This window comes from Macrosteles quadrilineatus, unplaced genomic scaffold (genome assembly GCF_028750875.1).
Source record: "Macrosteles quadrilineatus isolate MER2022 unplaced genomic scaffold, UCM_ALF_1.0 Scaffold_3__2_contigs__length_128488019, whole genome shotgun sequence".
Classification (NCBI taxonomy): Eukaryota; Metazoa; Arthropoda; class Insecta; order Hemiptera; family Cicadellidae; genus Macrosteles; species Macrosteles quadrilineatus.
In genome coordinates, this window is record NW_026542596.1 from 18,815,837 (window position 1) to 18,831,780 (window position 15,944).

Here is a 15,944-nt window from a genome sequence, read left to right on the forward strand (position 1 = left end):
GGGTTTAACGAGTACCTAGGTTTGCTGCTACAAGGAAACAAATAAAGTGTGTTTTTTAGTCAAATATTAATAGCTTAGCGTAAAATAAATTAATTTGCCAAGTTTGATCAAAATATATCCATAAACAAGCAAACTACAACATTTTACAATATTCACCATAAGAATGAATGAATGAATGAATGAATGAATAAAGTGCTTTATTTTAAAATAAACATTCCCCTCATAAACATAATCAAACACTTAATAAACAATGGTCTACGACCGTCTGTTTGGTTGACACACCTGGAAAACACATTTATGAAAATGAAGTTGAAACAAAATACACTTAATAACATACACAATAATGTACATACAATTTTACATCCATTTTTAAACTAAACTTTAAAAAAAACCTTTTTTCATAATATTGTTTACATAACTTGTATTATTTTACTTTTAAAATTATTAGGTTTTAAAAGGTTTACGCATAATGAAATCTATAAAAATTACTATGAATATTCAATAAGACAGGCTGACAATTTATTTGACATATTTATTGTTTTGCTATAATTTATAAATTAGAAAGAGAAAAAAAAAACAATTTTGAATTTGGAAAAAAAAAACTTCACTTGATTTATTCGTAATTAAATTCTCTAATTAACTCCCACCTCCTTCTCCACGCCTCTCTCATAAAGTTTGCTAATTTACGCCAATCCCTACCATTTATGTATTCTATGTGTTCGCCCCAATGCATGCTTCGTTTCCCAAACCAATACTCCCTGATATCACCTAAAATTGGGCAAATAGAAACAAAATGAAAAACTGTTTCAAATTCGCGCAAATTGCACAGACTACAAAAATGATTTTTATTTGTTATCCATGGTTTGTGATTCAAATCAACCAGCTCGGCTCGGGCCTTAATGACCCATGAGATAAGATTTATATTGATGCTATCAGTGAGAAAACTCCTGGGCCCTAGGTCAAGGTCAACGGCAAGCAGTTGTTGGTGATATTGCGATGTACGCGCTCTGCCAACCATATCAATTCTCCAGCTATCTCTTTCCGCCTCAATTATCTTCACTAATCCCTCAAAAACATCTGCTGACTCGAAATTAATATCCAAACCGTGTTTTCGCCCTAGACATTTCCACTCTTTGGCCCAAAAAATACCTTTTCCAATTACAGATTTAGCAATAATTTTAGGTAAGCGTGATTCTGGCAAATTAAAAACCTTAAAAATGTATGTTGCGTTAATTTGTAGATTAAAGAAATACAACTTTTCAAAACATGTTTCTAAGTAAACAATATAGTTGGGAGTGTTATGTGGCAATCTAAACATTCTTTTAATAAACGTTTTCTGAGCATTTTCTAACTGAGAAATTTCTGAAAACCCCCAAACTTGTGCGCCGTAACACAAAATAGCTCTGAGAATAGATTCGAAACATAATATCTTAATATGCAGCGGGACTTTGTTGTTGTCTACTAGCCTTTGCCATACTGAATTAATTGCATAATTAGTTAGCCTCCTCTTCTCTATGAAATGTTTTTCCCATGACAATGTCGTTGTAAACAACATTCCCAAATATTTATAACTATCTACCACTTCAACCTGTTTGCCCTTATACCACCATCTATCATGTCCCGATAATCTACCACCTTTCCTAAAAACCATTATTTTGGATTTAGATAGATTTACTGTAAGGTTCCAAATTGCACTGTAACACTCCAAGTTTTTAATCATCATTTGTAACACTGTTGCTGTGGGGGCCAACAATACGATGTCGTCTGCATACATCAAAACATTTACTCTCTTTCCACCGAAATTACAGCCACCTTCCAGCACCTCTGGCAAATCATTTACGAATAAGCTGAACAGGAGAGGACTTCCTATACATCCTTGTCTTAAACCTGTCTTTGTCTCAAACTCATCTGAAATGCCGCCCTTACACCAAACCGCTGCAGATGTGTTACAATAATAACTCCTCAAAACATCTAAAACGTGCGTTGATACGCCGATTGATGAAAGTTTTAATATAAGCGATCTTCTATCAATAGTGTCGAACGCACTTGAAAAATCCACAAAAAATGCATACAATTTGCCACCTTTCTCCGCTAAACGTAGTTTGATCATCGATGCCAAATTAAAAATATTATCTATAGTGGAATAGTTTTGTCTGAAACCCGCCTGGAACTCCGATAAGATGTGGTTTTCATTGACCCAATTTCGAAGTCTATTATTTAGCATTCCTATAAATCTTTTACCAATACAATTTATAAAAGACAATCCTCTATAATTTTGAACTGAATTAATATCACCCTTTTTAAACAATGGAAAAATTATCGATTTCTTAAAGCTTTCTGGTATGACCTTATTCCGAAAAATGTCATTATAAATATTAAGTAGTTTAGTCAAAAACAGGTCTGGGGCATTCTTGTAAAACTCATAGGGGACTCTATCTAGGCCCGGTGCTTTATTATTTTTCAAGCTGGACAAAACAACTTTTAATTCTAGGAAATTAAAGTCTTTATCAAGATAATCATCGGCAATAAAAGGTTCTGCAAACGAGATAGTACTCTCCACCAGAGGATTTAGTAAAGTTTTAAAGTGTGTAACCCATTCTTCAGGTTTTATATTTCCTACTCGGTTTATGTTATTTTTACACTTAAAAGAGTGTATTGCTCGCCAACACGTTTTGGAATCTTTAGCCACAGTAAGAGTTGAGATTAAAGAATAGTTGTATTCGTTCTTCTTTCCTGTACATAGCTGTTTATATTTCCTCTGCTCCTCAACATACTTAGCCTTTATTTCAGTTGAATTGGTTTGTCTAAAAAGCTGTAACAATTTAAACACCCTCTTTCTAGCGTTTAAACAGTGATAGTCAAACCAAGGTTGTTTACCAACAAAAGGTGTATTACTCTTTGAACCTAGCTTATAATGTGCAGAATTAGTTATAACATTTATTACATCATTAACATTTTGTGGCGAAAAAGATTTCATACTTTCCTCAACTTTGCTAGTATAGTTCTGACAATCAAAATTCGTCCATTTCAGCTTTGGCAACAATGGTATAATTTTCCCCTCTCCTGCACCCCCTCCCACAGGCCCAGGAGTCTCTACATTTAAACTTACTTCTATTGGCATATGATCTGATCCGGGAAAACCAACAACTTTGAAGTCGTGAATCGAATGTAAACAATTAAAGGTGACCGCTGCTATATCTATGACTGAGTTACCCCTATGTCCAACAAAAGTAAATTCCCCCTCTTTATCCCCTATGGACCTTCCGTTTAAAACTACTAATCCTAAATTGTCACACAAATCTAATATTTTACGCCCATTTGAATTTAAAATGTTGTCTTTTGAATGTCTAATGTCCTCAATCCTATTATTCGAAATGCTAATTAAATTTTCAGAAAAACTCTGTTCTATTCCAATACGCCCATTTAAATCCCCTATAAGGACTATATTCTGGAAACAGCTATTATCAAAGAAACTTTGAAGCCTATTATAATCTATTTGCCAACAATTGAAATTTAGGTAAACAGGCACTATAAACAATTGCTCGCATCCAAAAACAATATTGTCTAGCCTAACTACATTAAAATATTCAAAGTTTACAAATGTTACATTGCTTATAAAACGAGAGTTACGATTTAATGCGTAAACTAGGCCACCTGAATATCTTCCAACATTAGCAGTTCTCACTGCGAAAGTAAAAGTTAAATCAAAGTTACTTAACCTATTTACAATAATATCTTGATCCTTTTCCGCGACAAATGTCTCTAAAAATATAATTAAATCAAACTCCTTTATAAACTCTAAAAATGAAAAATCATTTACCTTATTTTTTAATCCACAAACGTTATAAGATAAAACCTTGAATTGTGAAAGTCCGGTCGTCGTTGGGTTGTGGTTTGGAGTTGGTCCCTCTGTAGATGGATTGGCGTCACCTCCTCATTCATTGTCCTGGTTGATGGAAGCGCGAGGCGACTGCGTAGGTGTTGAAACTGACACGTTCTGCGACGTACCCGTAGCACTCGCCGACCCCTGCGTTGTTGGAGCTGTTGTCCTCTCTGTTGATATGTCCGTCACTACTGTAGATCTGGGTACTTTAAGATCACGTAAGAAGTCTGAAAAATCGCGTTTGAAGAGTGTCTGCAACAATTGAGCACCATCCTGGTTGCCTGCCTTTAGTTCACCTCCCTCCCATGTGAACCGATGTCCTTTGAAAGTCATATGGTCGAAATATAATGATATTTTATTCTTTTGTTTCCCCGCCACACTTTCAATTTCGTCTCTAAGCTTTGACAGACATGCTCGTTTTTCACGCACTTCTTTAGGATAGTCTCTATGCACTGAATAACCGGTGCCTTTTAACTCTCTTACACGTGACATAATATAGTAGATGTCGGCGTCATTTGGTAGGTGTGCAATGATTGCATTGTTACTTCCCCCTAGAGGGTGGGCTCTATTAACAAATATAGTATCCGCACTCCCGAAAAGATCGTTGCAAAACTTTCGCACGATTTCATTGAAGTTACGTGTTTCCTTGGACCACTTCAACCCCCTAAATATGAGGTTGTTACGCCTAGATCTTCCTTCAAGATCGACTAACCTAGACATAACCACACTCTCTCTCTGCTGTAAGTCCTCTATTTGTTTCCTTAGTACAATATTCTCCTTTTGTAACTCCGACACTTGCCCCGTGAGTTGAGAGAACTCCTTTTTGGTTGCCATATTTTCTAATTTACTATCAAGCAACTGGCCCAAGTCCTTCAGAAGTTGGGATCGTGTAATATCGCCTACCTTTTCTTCGCTGCCCATGTTGGCCGTTACCGTCTCAACGTCGTCTGCACACTCCGGTGACGAATAAGATCTCTGCCGTTTGAATGACCTATTTACTGGTGTAAAACTTTTTTATATGTTGTGTTAAAAACTATCAAATATTGTTAAAAACTTCTCCGAATTTTAAGCATTAAAGTAATATACAACATGTGAGATTTTAAGCCTGCCTTAACATAGAGAAATATTATGTTTAAACATAATACCCCCGCCGCAGCAAACCTGCCGACTAAGCGAATTTCCATTTGTCTGAATTGATTTTCATTAAATATATTTAAATAACATAGGGTTTAACGAGTACCTAGGTTTGCTGCTACAAGGAAACAAATAAAGTGTGTTTTTTAGTCAAATATTAATAGCTTAGCGTAAAATAAATTAATTTGCCAAGTTTGATCAAAATATATCCATAAACAAGCAAACTACAACATTTTACAATATTCACCATAAGAATAAGATGGGAATTTAAAATTTACAATTTTTATAATTTTCTCCGTTACCAATAACCGAACAAAAATACTTTGATATACTAAATTATTTGTTTTTTTAAGCTCTTTAGAAAGGTCTAAAGAGAAATTGGGAAATTTTGTGTATTGAGGGTCAAAAGTGAGAAAAACCAATTTTTATCCCATAAAACCCCCCGTAAAACCGCGTTCTCATGGTCCGATCATGCTGGTTTGCGAACTCATTCAAGTTTATCCCGCTTTACACCTTTAAGCCAAATTTCATCAAAATCGGACAAAAATTACTCAAGTTATCGCGTTCACGGACATATATATATATAAATAAATATACATATATATATAAACTAGCTGACCCGGCGAACTTCGTATCGCCTAAGTTATAGGTTTCCCCTAAGACAGACCGATGGAAAGAAAGTACCGTTACGTTTAATTTTCAAGATGATCTCGTTCGCATCGCTCAATCACGTCCTGGTTGAAATTCGTTCGCTACGCTCACTCACCTTTAGGTTGGAGCTCGTTCGCTACGCTCACTCACCTTTAGGTTGGAGCTCGTTCGCTGCGCTCACTTGCCTTCAGGTTAGCTCGTTCGCTACGCTAACTCGCCTCCAGGTTGAAGTTCGTTCGCTACGCTCACTCACCTTTGGGTTGGAGCTCGTTCGCTACGCTCACTCACCTTTAGGTTGGAGCTCGTTCGCTGCGCTCACTTGCCTTCAGGTTAGCTCGTTCGCTACGCTAACTCGCCTCCAGGTTCAAGTTCGTTCGCTACGCTCACTCACCTTTTGGTTGCAAATTAGCTGTTGTCATAAATGTAAAAGAAATAATAGTGCTGCACCCTGTTGGTAATCCTTGTAACTTTAATGCTATTGAACATCATAGAACAGAACCAACTTGTTTAATTGAAACAGCTGTTAAGATTCATTAATTCCATTTCTCATAAGGTTAACATGGGAAACTCCAGAGCCACTGGGGCGGAGCCCTTTTAAGAATTTCGAAACGGGAAATAGTTTACGTCCGATTCCCATACCTACAGAATTTACACACCAAATTTCATAACGATCGGTGAAGTCGTTCCGGAGGAGTTTGCAGACAAACACTGTGACACGAGAATTTTATATATTAGATATATATATATATAAACTTAAACGAATGGTGTTTTTGGCCTCTGGGGACATCAAAATGAAAAAGTAAATCGGTCCCGGGCCTAGGTCTTACCATGCCACCTACGGTAATAGCTACTTCCCTATAGGGAAATTCGCTAAAATTAATCTATTTTCAAATTGAATTTTAATTGAATTTTTTTTTATTGAAATTTTCTGAAATTAATTACAAGAACTCATTTAGTAAAAGTAGTTAGTACTTTATTTATAGGTAGCTGCATAGTTAAGTATACCAGTATACCTCAAGTTAACTTGTAAAATCTAATATTTTATTTCACTTCAAACCAGTCGTAGACCATTAAATACCAGGTAGAGTAGGGTAGGTTATAAATATACAAGTCAGAAGTAATTAAAAGAAAACATACCCAACATATTTGCAATTTAAGTTATTTTACTAAAAGATTTTAAAATACAATGTAATATCATTCAATTTAATAGAATAATAATTTATAAATAAAAACTGTTTAAAAACTGTCTGGAAATATTCTTGATGAAAATAAAGTAGTTTTAGAATTCAAATAATTAGGTTCGATCAGAAAGTAAATAAAATAGGTCTGTATTAAGTTGAATTTCTTGAAGTTAGGATAAGCCTTATATAAAATGGAGAGTTCTCACCAGATCTTCAGTAATAATGTCCAATTTATAAAAATCTTGAGGTGGCAGTCCAAATTTGAAATGAAAAAAAAAATATATATATATATATATATATAAGCTAAACTGGTTTTCTGTTGTTAAGTTAAATCATTTTAATCACTTTGACTTTTTAAATATAAGGGATTATGCCCTCACTGAATTTAAAGTGTTGATGTTGCCATGTCCCAATAGAGGAGGAAAATTTTAATTTCACACAGGATGATCAGAGTGTTCATTGTTGAAGCCAGCTGTCTTCTTCCTTTATCACTTGCACATGCACTAATAATCAGGCTTTTGGATAATAATTCAATGTTGGGGTTTTATAAATAATTTATACTATATTAATAATTTTGGATAAAAGTGTTATTGCAACTATGGACTTAATTACAGGTTACAGTTTTTATTAACAATAATATTTATTGAATATATACCATATTTTAAAATGTGATGATGATTTCTGAGGGGTGATTAAAGGATAATATAATTCAAATTTACTATAAATTTTCTGACAATTTATTTAAATAGGCTATATGGCGAATTTTGGTACAATAAAAGAAGTAGAATTATATAACTAAAATGAATGAATGACGTGAATGGGCACATGACATGTAACATTGCAATCGTTACCAAATTTTACATACGTACATACGTGTCTAGAATACATGTGGATATACCTTCGTTCCAAGTTTCATGTATATAGTTTAATTCTAATTACCTTTTTTCCACGATTAACCCGGGTCAACAAAATAAAATTAGCTATTTTGGACGGTTTTTAGTTAATAAAATTGGTAAATATTTTTTAATCGTTGCCAAATTTTACATACGTGTAGAATACATGTGGATATATCTTCTTTCCAAGTTTCGTGTAAATATCTACATTCCAAGTGGTTTTTTTGCTAAATGTATTGAAACAAGGAGTCCCCAAAAGGACCCCCCCCCCAAGGGGAGGTTTTGTTAATAAGGAGTCCCCAAGAAAATGAAAACTAAATCGGTCCTGGGCCTAGGTCTTACCATGCCACCTAGGCACCTACGGTAATAGCTACTTTCCTATTACTCGCTAAAACGTTCACTACTTGAACTTTACCGATCGCCGATATACTCGTATATATCTAAGTTTATTAAAATACGATAGGTATATAAAAAAATAAACTATCGATATATACATATATAAAAAATTTAACGAATGGTGTTTTGGGCCTCTGGGGACATCAAAATGAAAAAGTAAATCGGTCCCGCGTCTAGGTCTTACCATGCCACCTACGGTAATAGCTTACTTCCCTATAGGGAAATTCGCTAAAATGAAGAACTTTTAAGAGCTTAACTTTTAATTAACCATAAATAAAAATCTTAAGCTCAATACTGTTTTAATAAAGGTTCTATAATAGAGAATGTTTAGAATACTGACTGACAGACCAGTTAAAATGTCCATATTACTTTTAAAATGTTAAAAAGAAACTCTTCCCATACTATGTTTCTTGTAAACACTCGAACGTCTTTAGCCAGATTACCTTGGTTTCGTTGTTCTTCAACCATTATTTTTACGTCATCGAAAAGCGTGGCATCTTGACATTGCTACGTACAATTCCCCATGTTTTTTTACATTTCAGTACATTTCCCTAAAGCAGGGCTCTGGCAGGTGACCAAGATTGTCTCTCCTTGAATTTTGTAATAGTCATGGAAAAAGCGATTCGACATGGGAATTGTCGACGTTTGAATTTTAGAGGAAAATTTCTTTCTGATGGTTCTAAGCTCAATTGGGGCAGTAACACTCGTTTTCCAGCTGAACTTCCAGTAATAATTTCAAGACTTAGGACTTAATCATTCATCTCTTTCACCTTTAATATGTTTTTTTAATCAGTCCTTAAGGTGGATTTAAATTTCTAAGTCAAATTACAATTACAATTTTTTTGGCATAACTTATGAGGAGGTAAACCACTTGGTGCTAAAGTGTGAAGAAATTCACCAGGCACGTGTAACTGGTCTCCCTCTTCTTGAATCAAAGTGTCCACTGAGTAGTAAACTCGGCTGTCATCATTTAGTTGCTCAACTATTTTATTATTTATTTCGTCTCAAAGTTCATTCTTTGGTGAAAGTATTGCATGATTTTTTGTCCTTTTTAAAGCATCTTCAGAGAATCCTTAACTGAAGATTTTGTCAATAATATTTTAATTCACAATACATTGGGGTGGAAGACGTATTACCAAAGATACCACCAAGCACCGGAGACTCACCAAGATCATTATGGTAGCTCTCTTGGCCATTATCTATTCATAAAAGATATTTAGCAAATATTGATTCACTTGGATTGGCTCTCATGTTTTTTGCAAGTAAAATCTTTTTAATCATTGGTCATAAAGGTGATCTAATTATTGAATTTTCTACTATTACACAGCAACTCGCACCAGAGACTATGGGAGCACATTGCCGAAAATCACCTCCCAAAACAATCACCTTTCCGTTTTTTTTTTTTTTTTTTAAGAAATGAATCATATGTTTGATAAACTTAACTAAATTTTTACCTATATTTAAAAATACATGGCAACTTTAAAGTCCAATGGGGCGTGACAAAAATTATTCCATGCCTTTTACAGATAATTCCCTTTAATTTGACACATCAATCATCAAAATCGGTTAATAAATAAAAGAGTTTCGCTGTGCACAAGAAATTCCTTACGGAATTAGTATAATAGGTTTTTTAATCGTTGCCAAATTTTACATACGTGTAGAATACATGTGGATATATCTTCTTTCCAAGTTTCGTGTAAATATCTACATTCCAAGTGGTTTTTTTGCTAAATGTATTGAAACAAGGAGTCCCCAAAAGGCCCCCCCCAAGGGGAGGTTTTGTTAATAAGGAGTCCCCAAAATGAAAACTAAATCGGTCCTGGGCCTAGGTCTTACCATGCCACCTAGGCACCTACGGTAATAATAGCTACTTTCCTATTACTCGCTAAAACGTTCACTACTTGAACTTTACCGATCGCCGATATACTCGTAGGCTATATATCTAAGTTTATTAAAATACGATAGGTATATAAAAAAATAAACGATCGATATATCGAACTCAAACTCAAACGTTCACTACTTGAACTTTACCGATCTCCTATATATATATATATATATATATATATCTAAGTTTATTAAAATACGATAGGTATATCTAAAAATAAACTATCGATATATCGAAAAAATAATCGACAATAATGAGTGTTCCTTTTAACAGGAAAGTACAAAGGAGCCTTTTTTCTAATTATCATGCGTGTATGCCACCAAAAAAAGGAATTACTGGTATTATAGTGATTTCTTTTATAAAACTTATATAAGTGCAGACAAGGGAACAAGTACAGAACAATATACACATAGGGAAATTTCATGTTCACAGTTGGAACCTTTTCTATCGCTGTAAACATTGCTTATCTCAACATCAGCTGTTCGTGTTATCTCTACAGGAGGGAGGGAATGCAATAAAGCGTTCTGATTGGTTGATACCTTTGTCTGTCATAGACTGAGTTCGGGTAGGGGGATAAATGACTTTCAATCGACATTAAGTCAGTGTTTAGTTTTGGGATTGGGCAGTAGAACCGAAAGAGTTTGCATTTGCATTGGACTTCACGACTTCAGCAAGGTTGGGGTGTGTGTGTAAGTTGTATTAGCAACCTTTTCTGCCGACGACGAGACGTTACGAAATGAATAAAGATTGTCTGTCCTACTTTAGGTGACTAATAACCTACTTTACATTGTATGTAAAGGATCGGTAACGTGTTCCAAGGAAACAATTTGTGTTTGTATGCATCAAGTTTCGTCTGTTTACTGTTTTGTTTATATCGGTAAGGTTAGGTGCTCTTGTTTTACTGAGTTTAAGGATTTTCGGTAAATTTTATGAGTACTTAGTAGTACTGTAAGAGAGATGGTCAGAACAAATACGAATGTAAAACATGACGAGCCATTAACTTTTGTATTTAGTCAATGTTTTTAGAAAAGGAAAGATCATTAACAGGCTTAGAAACTTTTATCACAGATTGATAAACATATTTCATCTGTCAACGATGGAAGGGCGACTGGTTTATGCTAACAACAATGACAACTGGGAACATCAAGATGTAACACAAAATGGAATAGTTCAACCTCTTCTCACAGGTAAGCCATTATAAACGCCTAATATATAGGCTTTAGTAGGCTGCTAAACAGTTAAAATGGTAAGCATAGCCCGTATCTTAGTTTAGGCGGGTACAGTTCCGTATTGAACCTGCGATATAGGATGAATAAAGATATAGGCCTATACCTATATCAATATGTGTCTGCTTGGATTGCATCAATTAGCCTACTTATTTTAAACGCAGCTGGATATAAGTACGTCCAGTGACCGAACGTGGATTAGGAGTCCGGCAGTGACGTCACCAGGTTGTGGGGGCCCATTACCACCATACCACACCACCACCATTACACCATTACCACAACAATACGATCTACATCCATCGGTGTTCGTGGTGTAGTGGATAGAGTATTCAGCTGACGTACTAGAGGTATCTAGCTCGAATCCCATCGGTGACACTAACTTTTTGTCAAAGATTTTGCTTCTAGAATGCCATTTCTTCTTAACCCCTTAACCGCCGTCTAAGTAGCCTAGTCAAAATCCGCCATTGCCACTTATTTTTGCCGTTTTTGACGATTTTTACTTGTGATTTAAAAAACTGTACCAGTTGTTTTTTTAAAGAAAATAGTTATCAATATTGTTTGTAGACATCTTCAAAAACATTAAGATTTAACAATACCCTACTAAAATTTGTGATTGGGGGGGGGGGGGGGGGTGGGGTTCGGGGTTTTCTTGAGTTAGGCCTATAATAAAAATTAGGCCTACAATAAAGTTTACAACTCTATTAAATCGTCATCCTCAAGCATGTCACCAGCCATTACGACTAATATTTACTACTCATTCAACACTAACAAGTAAATAACCAACCAAAAAAACAATTATAATGACACGCATAATGTACGTAAGCATTACGTAAGCTTCCGCAAGCACGAGTTTTACTGAAACTACGAATGGAACTGATCGGGACCATTACTGACCTATAATACCACTAAAATCCACCAGATTGCAGCACTAGTCAAGCAGCACTGTCAACAACTTGTTTACGTACGTATATCAGAGATAAGGCGGGAAGTGAGCTGTTAAAAATAAAACACAACAGCTGATTACGTCAACACGAGATAACTCGTACGTGGCGGTTGCTCTGAAAACTAGTATCGCCCGGCATATCTCGTGCGTGGCGGTTAAGGGGTTAACTGTAGGTACATATTTTGTTAGAATTTGAGGCATTTATAATTTTAATTTATGTACAGAATTTAACATTCATTCAATTTTTTTATTAGCAAGTTTGGTTGGTTAGGTTAGGTTACGACACTAATTGTTGGACGCCTAATCGGCGCTCGGTTACCGGCCGCGTATCCTCTGCCTATTTTATTTTAAACCACATGATGGATAATAACAAGAACATTAAGTTAACTTTTAATCGTTTATCATACCTACTTAGTTTGTGGTTTTAGTTGTTGTTTCATTTTTCATTAATTGTTATTTGTTTTTGGTAGGCTACTTAATATCTAGGCTATTACTTATTGTTTTTATTGATTAAATATTAAAAAATAAAATCGTAAACAAATCATAACTTAAGCTTAACTCAATTTGATGTTTACATACGGTAACTTAGTGAGAGAAAAAAAAGAGTCGCAGTCAGATTGGCACCACGACAGATTGGCACCACCCCTTTCTAGAGGTTCCAATCTGTCGTGTACTGTTACGACTGATTGGCACCTCTGCGGCCGCCGTCAGCTTGGCACCGCGACAGATTGGCACCACCCCTTTCTCCAGGTTCCACTCTGTCGTGTACTGTTACGACTGATTGGCACCTCTGCGGCCGCCGTCAGCTTGGCACCGCGACAGATTGGCACCACCCCTTTCTTGAATGAGGTTTGAAAATACAACAACGCAGTTTTCTGCGTGCAATATTGAGTAGAGCTGGAATATTAATCCAATCCTTCCCAATGAGTAGTTAAATCTCATTCACGAGGAACAGGTGTAGTATTGACTTTTAGATCAATACTACACCTGTTCCTCGTGAATGAGATTTAACTACTTGCAGTATTCAAGTAGAGACGGTAAATGTACAAAAAAGATGGTAAGTGGTAACCATTTACCATCTTTTAGCGAATTTCCCATATAGGGAATAAGCTATTACCGTAGTACTCATGGTAAGACCTGGACCCGGGACCGATTTATTTTTTCATTTTGAGGTCCCTAGAGGCCAAAAACACCATCCGTTCTAATTCATATATATATATATATATATATTTATATATATATATATATATATCTATATATATCTATACTATTATAAAGAAGAGGTGGTGTCTGTGTGTGTGTTTGTATGAGCTAATCTCAAAAACTACCGGTCGGATCGGGCTGAAATTTGGCATGATGATAGCTCACATTCCCGATTAACATATAGGCATATTTTTATCCCAAAAATCCTTCGGGGCTCCGCCCCAGTGGCTCTGGAGTTTCCCATGTTAACCTTATGAGAAATGGAATTAATGAATCTTAACAGCTGTTTCAATTAAACAAGTTGGTTCTGTTCTATGATGTTCAATAGCATTAAAAGTTACAAGGATTACCAACAGGGTGCAGTACTAGCACTATTATTTCTTTTACATTTTTGACAACAGCAAAAGGTGAGTGAGCGTAGCGAACGAACTTCAACCTGGAGGCGAGTGAGCGTAGCGAACGAGCTAACCTGAAGGCAAGTGAGCGTAGCGAACGAGCTAACCTGAAGGAAAGTGAGCGCAGCGAACGAGCTCCAACCTAAAGGTGAGTGAGCGTAGCGAACGAACTTCAAAAAGAACCGAAATTTCTTAAACCATGTCCTCACTCATAACTGCTATAAGCATTTGATACTTATATGCCAACCCCGTACGAAGGACAGGTACTCTGCTAGTATATATATATATGTGTGTATCCGTCAGCACGATAACTCGAGCAAAAATGATCCGATTTTGATGAAATTTGGTACAAACGTGTAAACCTACATTTATTCGAACGAGTTCGCGAACCAGCATGATCGGACTATGGGAACTGGGGTTTATGGGGGGTTTTATGGGGTAAAAATAGGTTTTTCCTATTTTTGACCCTAAAAACACAAAATTTTACAATTTATTTCCTAACCATTTTGTAGAGCTTAAAAAAATAAATAATTTAGTATTCTGAAGCGTTATTGTGCGCCTAATGGTTACAGAGAAAATTCCAAAAAATTGTAAATTTAAAATCCCTATGTTATTCTTATGGAGAATAAGTCAACTGTTCAGTTTACTTGTTTATGAACATATTTTGATCGAATTTGGAAAATACATTCATTTCTTACTAAACTATTAACATTAAAAAACCACCTTTTTACCCTCCCTGTTGCAGCAAACCTAAGTACTCGTTGAACTAATTCTATTTAAATAGGGAATAAATATGATATTTTTAAGGAGGCATTTTAATGTGAAATCCTATCAGGCTAATGGAAATTCGCTTAGTCTGCAGGTTTACTGCGGCAGGGGTATTTTGTGTATTTACCGTCTTGTAACAGTATAATCGTAAATATATGTTTTTAATGTTATAAGACGTTTCTTTTATTTACTTTCCATCTAACTAACGTACATTATAAATTAAACGTTTTATTTTCATTTTAACTAAATCATAATATACAAAAATAAAATAAAACGTTAAAATGTAGTTCTTTAATTTAAAGTCAATCACTTCAACAGTCATTCTGTAGATTCTTGTGTAAACCATAATAATACTGCAAAGGGCAAACGTATCAAACCGTTACGACTTCCCGAAAAAAATAATCAAATTTTAAGTTCATTCTAAAAATATTTTAAGTTTTGGAACGGTCAGAGTGAGGCAGAGAATCTGTCAACTATCACTAATCGTCTTGTTTTCCGGGTCCGACTCCTATTGTTGGGGCGTACGTACATCCACGGAAACAAGAGACACTGACTCATAATAAATGTGTTCAGTATAAATATGTATCTTGTACAACTTTTGATGATTTACAAAAACAAATATCATTACGTTCTTAGTCATGATTTTTTGACATTTTACATTAAATTTCTAGCAAATCGGTTTACGTCTGCCTTGACAAGTAAATACTACAGGTAATGTGTACATTAAACATATTTTAATAACTAACAAACATACACGTTATTACGTTTTCTACAATGAGATTCTGTGAATTTTGATATAAAATTACAAACAAATCTGTTTACTTTTGCAAGTAACAACTACTGATTGATGTTAACAAATCCGGACAGTTATTATTTCTTGTGAAATTATTATTATAGGTTAAAAATAAGAACAAATAATGTTGCTTTTTAAACAATTTGTGTTGTTTGGTTGGAATCCAAGAATACTGGAGTGTGGCAAAAGGAAGTAAATGCAGCAAGTAGCAACTGTCTGTACTATAAACATAATTTGTTAATTGTACAAGCAATTGTATTGATTTTATTTAACTAATCCTGATTAAAAAACGTATTTAACATTCTTTTATAGTTAACTAGCAGTCATACCCGTTCTTCGCAACGGGAAGAGAACGCTAAAGAGAATAATTATGTTCCATAGATTTGTCGTATGTAGATACACTTTTAGAGGTCCGAAAAGTATTAACTGGATACTCCGTTTCCCAAACATTATTTTAGGGGAAATAAACCATACAAACACAATAGTTTTTTTTTAACAAATAGGAAAAAATGAAGTCAATAAGTTAAAGAACGATGCACTTAAAAAATAAAACGCCTTATTTCCACAATATCAAAATTGATTTCTTAAATTAA

General features: G+C 34.9%; 1 protein-coding gene across 7 annotated transcripts in view; it reads left to right on the forward strand.

The window, feature by feature from the left end:
* Positions 1-10,610: 10,610 nt before the first annotated feature.
* The window catches only part of LOC128988660 (nicotinate phosphoribosyltransferase), a 63,644-nt gene continuing 58,310 nt past the window's right edge, over positions 10,611-15,944 (forward strand). For 4 of the 7 annotated variants that reach the window (XR_008490411.1, XM_054410154.1, XM_054410155.1 and 1 more), the window contains exon 1: positions 10,611-11,210. Coding sequence is in view for 6 of the 7 variants with exons in the window: in XM_054410154.1 (XP_054266129.1) it covers positions 11,120-11,210 (91 nt within the window). In the remaining variant the exon portion in view is untranslated. The remainder of the gene's footprint in view (positions 11,211-15,944) is intronic. The other 3 variants (XM_054410156.1, XM_054410159.1, XM_054410160.1) reach the window with 3 other exon arrangements.